The sequence below is a fragment of the Pygocentrus nattereri genome, chromosome 6 (assembly GCF_015220715.1).
Source record: "Pygocentrus nattereri isolate fPygNat1 chromosome 6, fPygNat1.pri, whole genome shotgun sequence".
NCBI lineage: Eukaryota > Metazoa > Chordata > Actinopteri > Characiformes > Serrasalmidae > Pygocentrus > Pygocentrus nattereri.
The window spans coordinates 13,406,734-13,416,525 of record NC_051216.1 but is presented as its reverse complement, the minus strand read 5'-3'; the positions used below and the strand labels follow the sequence as shown (position 1 = coordinate 13,416,525).

The 9,792-nt window shown below is 38.7% G+C and overlaps 1 protein-coding gene across 1 annotated transcript; it reads right to left on the bottom strand.

Annotated features, from left to right (window-relative positions):
- Positions 1-792: 792 nt before the first annotated feature.
- Positions 793-5,340, bottom strand: fgf9 (fibroblast growth factor 9). Its single transcript, XM_017691446.2, has 5 exons — positions 5,315-5,340; positions 5,123-5,226; positions 2,645-2,776; positions 2,207-2,310; positions 793-981 (listed from the first exon to the last, which is right to left on the bottom strand). The coding sequence occupies exons 1-5, from the start codon at positions 5,338-5,340 to the stop codon at positions 793-795; spliced, it is 555 nt and encodes a 184-aa protein (XP_017546935.2).
- Positions 5,341-9,792: the final 4,452 nt, after the last annotated feature.

Below are 9,792 nucleotides of genomic sequence, written 5' to 3'. Positions count from 1 at the left end.
ATAATATAATTTTATACACAGTATTGAAGGCCAACATAAACAGGGGGACCACATTTACATTCATAACGTCATCAAAGATACACTGTATGTGTGCATAAAATTGGGTGTATTTATAGTCAGTTCATATTCCTTTACGACAGTAATAGCCTCTACTCTTCTGAGAAGGCTTTACACAAGATATTGAAACATCGCTGTGAGGATTTGATTGCATTCAGCCACAAGAGCATTAGTGAGGTCAGGTACTGATGTTGGATGATCAGTTCTAGATAAGATAAGATTATTACAGTATTACAGTAGCAGCAGAGTAATAGAAGTAAGGCACTCAGTAATAGAAACGGGAAACAGTATAAACATTATAAATAATAAAAATTAAAGTTAAATCTCTAGACTATTTACAACAAAATAAGAATAAGAATAAAATAAGAGGTGCATAAGATCACTCCAACTCATTCCACAGGTATTGAATGGCGCTTCATCACTCCAGAGAACACAGCTCCACCGCTTCACAGCCCAGCGCTGGGGGGCTTTATACCCCTCTAGCTGATGCTTGGCAATGACTTCTTGCTCATGTATAGCTGCTCCAGAGTGCCACATTCTATTGGCAATACTTTTCTATAGAGTTTATTCAGGTAATATGTGCACAATTGAGAGCCTGTCTCAGCAATGGGTGCACTTTAATTCTCTAATTAGAGCAGGTGTGTAGATACTTTTAGGTATATGGTGCAGTCCAGCTCATGTTCATTATTTTTTCAGTATAAAAGTCTCTGTGTTCACTAAATGTGCTTTAATGGTTTAGTTTGTTTGGGTCTTGCGTGGCAAGAAGTGGGTGCAGGCCTGCTGTGGGCCCACTGTATTTCCTCTCCTGAGCTGGCCTCGCTGAGACAGAGCCAGGTACAGCCCTGGGTGAGTTGCAGATGAGTAGGTTGTGTAATAGTTCTCTTCCAGGTTCTCTTTAAACAGACAGTCAGGTGAAAATTGCTTCTGTGGATGAGAAATGTTTCAAATGTTCACTTGTTACATTTGAAATCATTGTGTTTCAATACACTATAGATCTCTGAGATCACATCATTCTATTATTGACATCATGCCCATATTAGGAACACTGGGTCAAAGCTGAATTCTCCACGGGAATTCTCTATGGGAAAAATAAATGCCATTTTCAGAAATTGCTACTGTTGCACCCTGTGGGAAACAAATATTTTCCAAAGCCAATATGTTTTACCACACATTGTTCCTCTGAATATCGCTGGATTGCTTTGACAAGTTTGTTGAGGAGTCAATATGCAAAAATTGCTACATGCACTGCTGTGCATTGAACTGAAACATAAGATTGGAAAGCTCATCAAAATGAATAGCTGGTGTTGATTTTAGGTAGTATTTAAGGTTGCCTTAGAGTGATGTCATAACAATGTGCAGAAGGGGTAGCTTGCTTGTAGTATATATGTACCTTTACCTCATATTTCATCTGCTATCTGACTTCAAAATTCAGAAGATCCAGTGATATTTGTGGGAAAAACGTACATAAGACAAAATATGTTGGAACAATTTTGTTGACCATAGTGCTGTGATTTTCAATAACCAGACACCGTTAAAATATTATATTACCTTCATATTTATACAACTCAAAAGTGACATTTTACTATAAAGAGTCTCCCTTTTTTAGTTTTTGTTGCCTGAATCTGCTTCAATACTATGAACACAACTGCTAGTTAGAAAAACTGCAAAGTTTCATTTAATTTAAAAATAAGTTTCAATTATTTATGTTGGATTAATTGAACAGTTGGTCAACTATGTTACTTTTACAAGCAATATCAGGAGCTCCCAAATGGTGCAACCATAAAAGCATTCACCATTCACCACAACCTCAGGACATAATGAGTCTGAACCCCAGCGATGACTCGATCATCCATAACTGGGAGTTCCAGCTACTGTGAAAACTGAGTAAAAAGCAAATTCCTTATTGTTTACCTCACTAATATACAGAACTAAAAATTTGTGTTAGGAGAACTTTGACTAAACGACAAAACTAAGATGTTTACTTTACCATACTGAAACCAACTAATGTAGACATGACCTGGACCACAGAATGATGCATTACTTCATAGTCTATAAAAGTAGGAATTTAGAGCAACAATCAAATGGAAAGCACTGCTCTATTGCACAGGTATGTTATGGGCTATGGAGGCATGCTGGAAATGTTGCTTACCATTCCCTGTGCAATTCCTTCTTTATTCATACATAAATACAGTTCGCTTTTTACTCCACGTATGCCCACAACGCCGCGCTTCATGGCGAACACCTTCAACCAACCTGAGATGGAACAAGAGAGAGTCAAGAGTGGTTAAATTTTAAATAACAAAAGAAAAACAGTCAACAACACAAAATGAGCTAATCTACAAAAGTGCCAAACACAGTCTCTACCACTGACCTCAGTCAAGCATAATCTATACTCTTGACCACGTGAGCCTGAGTTTGGACACAACTGGCTTATCACTGATGAGCCAGTCTACCTCATTTTACCTGCTTAATTCCTATGGTCTGTCAAACGTACTGTGGTTTATGAACACCCCCTACACTCTCAGTGGTTTAAGGTTATTTTTGTGTGATGTCACATCAGTGTGCAGTAGCTTGTTGTCAAACTTACTGTGCTCAGTGGGTTCATGAACCCCTCGTACACTCCCATTGGTCAGGATCTGTAGATGGTAGCCAATCCCAACACGGCAGTACAGAAGCTGTTGCATACTGGCCGTTCTGTCTGGATGAGATTGTGACAGAGCTGTTGAGAGATATTAAAGATGCCTTTTTTATTCCACGTACACAAAGAGCTAGGTTATAGATAGTGTAAGTACTTAGAAAATAGTCTGCTCAATTATTTCTTGCTCAGATTTTAGTCAGATGATTGGTTTATGCTGAAATGTCCTTGACTGACCAAATGAATTACACAAGACCCTTTAAATAGAGCTCTTTAAGAGTTCTTCAGTAAAGGGAACTTCAGTAAAGGATTTGCAAACAACAAACCATGACAGTTTTATTTCAGCTTATGTCGCTCTGTGTCAAGTCGATTCATGCTCCCTTGTACTATGTATAAAGGGGCTGTGATTCTATAAGGTTTGATCAGTGTCTCTGTCCAGTTACTTAAATGTAACACATTGCACATTGACCAGAAGTAAACTGTTTTGAGTTTCCAAATCCAGTCAAACCTCTCCACATCGTATCCACATTTGATCCTTTCCAGCTCCCAGCAGGTCATTCTGTTAGTTTGCCCTTGACCTGCCTCTGTGAAGTTTGGCTGGGGGCCTTTTCAAGGGCTTGAGTTGGAACATCTGACCTGGAGAATTGTGCAAAAGCCTAAAGCTTTGCTGGAATGCATAAACATCTGATGCCTTTCGCTTTACAGAGATGTGAGAGGGGATATAGTCATGATTCCTTATGATAATTGATTGCCAATCAATGTTTGGTAATGTTAAAGTTTGTAGTATAATGCATATAATAAGAGCTCATAGATTAATAATGGGCAGCGCTGCTGTCTCTGCTGCAGCCAAGGCCAGTCTAAATGTCAATCACAATGGGATATGGAAAGTTGCACCTGCAATAACAAAGAAAAGTGTGAGGAAATGAGGCTCTCAAGTTGCAGTGCTGATCAACAGACCGTGACAGAGTGAGACTATTAACTCTTAAAGAGTGACCTGTCTATGCCTGGATTGAATGTCAGCAGTATATTTCTGTTTTCCTTTATTTACCCTGTCCCTCCTGTAACTAGATGGAATTACACTTTCACTGTTTCATAACAACATTTTAAAGTTACAGATCTTGTTAGCAATATTTTTACGAATAATGAATGAAAACTAGTTGGGGACAGTTAGAAGCATCCCAAAGGTCCCTCTGACATCCATTCATTATTAGCTATGTTAACATTTTTCAGTGAATTATTCCATCAAAGGCTGTTTCAATGTGGGTCATGACTCATTCATTATCGCTCTAAGCAATTGCTAAGCTAAACAAACAAATGCCACTCACGCACTCTCCTATGCTATCAGTCGATGGTTTGATAAAAACGTCATGGGACTGTCCTTGTGTTGCTGATTATTATTATTATTATACAGAACAGAACTAGGCTGAATGCACATAACATGGTGAACAGAATACAACACAGTAAATTACTACCCTATTAAAATGACTGGGATGCTTTCTCTTATCACAGACAAAATTACCTTGCTATTCAAAAAATCAGACATAAAACATTTTTGTCAAGTTTTATTTTTCTATTTCACTTAAACATGGCAGATGCCCTTTACACTGTGGGAAGATTTGACGATAAATGGACCAATAGCAATGCTCCAAAAATTATTCAGAAAACACCTCTTTACATTAATTTGCATTAGTTCAGAATGTTTTTGGCTTCTCCTGTAAAGTTACTATGTTAAGAGACACATGTTTTTACAAAGCTGTATCTTCTTTTTTTGCTGCTGTATCTTCATTTTTGATGTTTTTCAGTTTTTGAGATAGTTTGAAAGTGCCTGTTGTCCTTTAAACTGTGTGTAAATTTCATAATGAATGGCCCATGACTTGGAAAAAAAGTCTGGTTCCATTGACTTATATTAAAAGTAAAGTAGGTTTTTTTCCTTCTCCTGTAAAGTTATCGTTTTGGAGATACGAAGTTTTGTTCCGACAGTAGCGATTTACTATCACAATAGATTAATTGAAAAAAAATAGCCAACATTATTATCTGATTCAGGATGACATGCATTAAAAATGTTGATGGTTCAGTTTATCAAGGAATGATGGCTATACCATCTTTCTCTGATTGATGAATGACCTAAAATATTTACTTCATATTTTACTTGATATTTGAATTTCTGAATGAGAGATGAGACTATCCTGTCATGAAGACTGTCCTGCTGTCACAGTTACATGTCTGGAAGGCACTATAATGAAATTTCAGGTTCTTTGACCTCCTCTACAATTCTGCTGAAAATGTTGTTTTGTAAAAGTGTTAAAAGTACACTAATGTAATGTTCACTTTAGTAAGTACAGTGCACACTGTAGAGGATGGACCATAAATCGTGCAGCAGCAATTGCAGACCTTGCAAATATACCTGATAAAATTGTGAACTAAGCATACCTTGCTCTTTCAGCTTTGACTCCTTGATTGACAGCAGCCACATGTGTCTCAGTTGGTTTGCCTGATCCAGAGTGAGACCTGCATCCGTGTCCACCCCATTACAGCTTGCACACAAACAAAGCAGCAGTGGTAAAGACATGAATGTCCAGTGTAAATCCATGACAAAAGCGTCAGTCCCATATAAACACATACAGCTTCCAGGTGAGCCACCATGACATAATTCTAATCAAATTTCAGGAAGCTCACAAGTTAATTGGCCCTTTTGGCTTTGCCCTGTTATAGCAGCACTATAGATGGCTATGTGCTCTAGTTGCTTGACATACCATGGAGTGCATCATTGGTTTAAAGTAGAAACTAAGTGAACAATCTGTCCTTTAGCTGACTATAACAGGCTCAGTATGCCACCTCTTTCTCTCTCTCTCAATCTCTCTCTGCATAGTGTATCGTATTCTATCCTTCGACTGCTCTTATATCTCCTCTCGCTTAGCCTCCATGACTAAAAGTACATCCAGAATACATGCACAATACAAGTGTGCCCACACAGATTGACGTTTACGTCTGTGTATACACCCCGGACTACCCCATCTCCTTTATCGCTGTTATCTCTGCTGCTGTATCATTGTACCAGAGGCAACTCACAAACAAACCGTGAGGTGTTATCTAAATCATTACAGAAAACAGTAGGTCCTATTTGTTTCCTCAAGCAGTAGCACGCTGAGTCACAGGTGGAAGGCCTGACTGCAGGTGACAGTGAGGGGAACCATATCATTTTGAATTACAGCTTGCATGCAAATGCAAAGGCAACTGTATGTGATGTGAAGTTGTGGTTGGGTAAGTTGACTCAGAAATGCTTATCAGCTGTACTGGAGAATTATGACACAGTCTTTTGTCTGCTTGTTTGAGAGAGCAACAGAGAGAGACAGAGATAAAGAGAGAGACAAGTGCTTAATAAAACAAGTGCAGAAGAACAGGGTTTATTTACAGGGCACCTATTTTTACTGAATTTGGTTGAAAGGAACTGAACTAAATAGAGTTAAGCTCAGTAGGACTAAACTGTACTGAACAGAACCAAGTTCATCTGAATTGAACAGACTAAACTTAATAGAATAGAATGGAATAAAAACGAAATAGTGCTGAATTCAGTAGAACGGAACCAAATCAAACTGAATAAAACTAAACTGAACAGAACTACTCTGAACTCACCTTAGCCAAACTGTTGTCTAATTTAATTGAAATAAATAGAATTAAACTGAAGTCAAAAGGAGCAACTAAACTGAATAGAACTGAGTTGAACTGAATAAACCTAAACTGAACTCAATAAAACTGGTGTGTACTAAATTGACCTGAACTGAACTAATAAAACTGAGATGAGTAAAACACTAAACAGATCTGAATGAAAAAGAACTGAACTGAATGGAATTAAACTGAACTAAAGTGAATTGAAAAAACTAAACTCAATAGAACTCAACCAAAATGAATTTCAGTGAACTGAATAGAAATAAACTGAATAGAACTGAACTAAATTGATCTAAACTAAACTGCTGAATACATTAGAACTAAATGAAAAAAAAATTGAATTGAAAAGAAACTTTGAATGCTTCTAGATTGAACTGAATAAAATAAATAAATAAAAGGATTAGGCTGAACTGAAATATGAACCACACCCTAAATGCCCAGATGGTATTTTATTTTAGAATTTTAGAATTTTATCTTGAATTTTGGTTTGCAAGCCTCAACAAAGTACCTTGTGACATTCATCCAATCGCCGAGCAATTTTACTACATCATCGCCCACTAAACAGCGCATTACTCATGACAGCTGATGGATGCAAGTGTGAGTGCCAAATGACTTCTGCCTGTGTCTATCACAGGCTGAGATTACAGCCCCTATGGATAATTACAGTGAGGACAATTTCTTCGTTTCTGAACTTTCTGAGAACAGAGCACTGACATTTTTTTGTTCCTGATGACATGATGTTTTTGTTATTTAATGAAGGAGAAAATGATACGAGTCAAACATTATATTTCCAAAAGTAATCGCTCAGCTCCCTTCACACGCATATGAACTTGAGTGACATCCCATTCTTAATCCATAGGGTTTAATATGATGTCGACCCACCCTTTGCAGCTATAACAGCTTCAACTCTTCTGGGAAGGCTTTCCATAAGGTTTTAGGAGTGTGTTTATAGGAATTTTTTGACCGTTCTTCCAGAAGCGCATTTGTGAGGTCAGACACTGACGTTGAACGAGAAGGCCTGGCTTGCAGTCTCCGCTCTAATTCATCCCAAAGGTCTTCTGTTGGGTGGAGGTCAGGACTCTGTGCAGGCCAGTCAAGTTCTTCCACACCAAACTCTTTCATCCATGTCTTTATGGACCTTGCTTTGTGCACTGGTGCACAGTGAAGTTTGAAGGTTTGTAGTGATTGACTTGGCAGAAAGTTGGTGACCACTGACCCCGTTCTGTCATTTTACATGGCCTATCATTTCATGGCTGAGTTGCTGTCGTCCCAAATGCTTCCACTTTGTTATAATACCACTGACAGTTGACTATGGAATATTTAGTAGTGAGGAAATTTCACAACTGGACTTGTTGCACAGGTGGCGTCCGATCACTGTACCACGCTGGAATTCACTGAGCTCCTGAGAGTGACCTATTCTTTCACTAATGTTTGTAGAAGCAGTCTGCAGGCCTAGGTGCTTGGTTTTCTACACCTGTGGCCATGGAAGTGATTGGAACACCTGAATTCAATGATTTGGATGGGTGAGTGAATACTTTTGGAAATATACTGTACATCAGAGTAAGGGCAGTGCTGCTACTGAAGGCTGCAACAGGCTACTAGGAACTTTAGGGTTCTTGGATCAAGCCTTCAGTGTGAGTTAACTCTACTTAAACGTTCAGCATTGAAACAAACAAAAATCAAAGTTTAACAAATGCCACCTTACCACAAATATAGTCAGTCAAGACATCATTGGTGTCTGAAGTTTCTTTAGTGTTGCACTGGTGCTACAAGGCTAACGTAGCTAACACTAAATGCTTAACATTTAGTTTCACACTGTGCAAATCATTTGTCTAAATCACACACTTTTAGAGACGGCTGCTCCAACTGTTTATAGTTATTCAGTACTGATTTGTGAATTTTTAGGTAGCGTATGTCACACAGTGTCAGAAATCACATCAACATGCATGAGCTTGCTAGCTACATTACCTTCATTAGCAAAACTAAAGAAGCAAATATCAGGCCTCAAACATGTCTCGGATAATTAATCACATTGGATAACCTGTGACAATTCAGTTTTTGGCTACACCATTGCTTTAAGTGGTTTATTAGTTGTTCTTTAGCCAATCCCGGTGCTTGTGTGTTTCAAACACCAGATATACCTCCACGGACCCCTCAGTCAAATCTTGAAGTATGCAGATGACACTACAGTCATTGGTCTCATCCGAGATGGTGACAAGTCTGCTTACAGACGGGTGGTTGATCAGGTGGTCCTTTGGAGCAGCCACAAAGGTTTACAGGTATGACTGTGTGTGTGTGTGTGTGACTGAGTAGGAATGCAGGTTTTTATTTTACTTTATTTTGTATTTATTTTATCTTATTCCCAATATGTGAATGTCTGTCTGATACTGTGCACTGTGAGCTCCTGTAACCACAACCAAATTCCTCGTATGCGTAGCATACCTGGCCAATAAAGCTTGATTTTGATTCTGATTCTGATTCTGATATAGGCCTACTTACATTCACAACTTCATTTATTCATTTGTCGTGGACTGGAGGTTAGGGAAATGGCCCTGTGACTGGAAGGTTGCCGGTTTGATCCCCAGTGCTGACAGCACATGACTGAGATGTCCTTGAGCAAGACACCTAACCCCCAATTGCTCCCCAGGTGCTGTGGATTGGGCTGCCCACTGCTCTGTGCAAGTGTGCTCACTGCCCCTAGTGTGTGCGCTCACTAGAGTGTATGTGGCGTTTCACTTTACGGATGGGTTAAATGCGGAGGTGAAATTTCCCCGTTGTGGGACTAATAAGGGTCTCTTAATTTGTACCACTGTCTTGCTGCTGCCTTATGACAGTTATTTTTCCAGGATTATGAAAAAATAACCCTGTCTAAATGAAAGGGAGGAGGAGGTCAGTGAGTCTGTGAGGGAATAAGTGAAGGAGTGAATGAGTAAAGAAGTAAGTGAGTAAACTAGTGAGTGAGTGAGTGAGCAAATAAGGGAGTGAAATAGTGAGTGCATGAGATAGTGAAAAAGAAAAAGAGTTACAAGCCAGGTCCATGAGGTTAAGCATAACAAATTCTATATGAATGCGAAACATGCTTATACATACCAAAACATATGTACAAAAGGTCAGCACATAAACTGTAATCCATTAGTAACAGATAGCAGGAATGGAAAAAGCACAGAAAGAACAATACTAACATGAAAGCGTGCATATTTTATCAAAATGTTACTCAAATTTAGTCAAAAGTGAAAGAATACTGACAAAACATACTTACAATTTAACTGATAAAAGTACAAGGAAAAGATGACTGTGGTAAAACAGTGTATCAGGCTTCAGGCAACGTGTTCATGACAGTTTCATGCTAGAACTTTCTGTGAAGGAGACTTAAGAGGCATAAACACCCTTAGACGTCTGGTTCCTATCACTACCACTGTGATTGTGAGTGTCTC

Excerpts from the sequence above, each read along its gene's own strand:
- fgf9 (XM_017691446.2), bottom strand. The coding sequence starts at position 5,340 with ATGTCATGGTGGCTCACCTGGAAGCT. Across the intron at positions 5,227-5,314 it reads TGGTGGCTCACCTGGAAGCT|CTGTAATGGGGTGGACACGG; the intron begins GTATGTGTTTAT and ends TTTGTGTGCAAG. Across the intron at positions 2,311-2,644 it reads TCATGAACCCACTGAGCACA|GTTGGTTGAAGGTGTTCGCC; the intron begins GTAAGTTTGACA and ends GTTCCATCTCAG.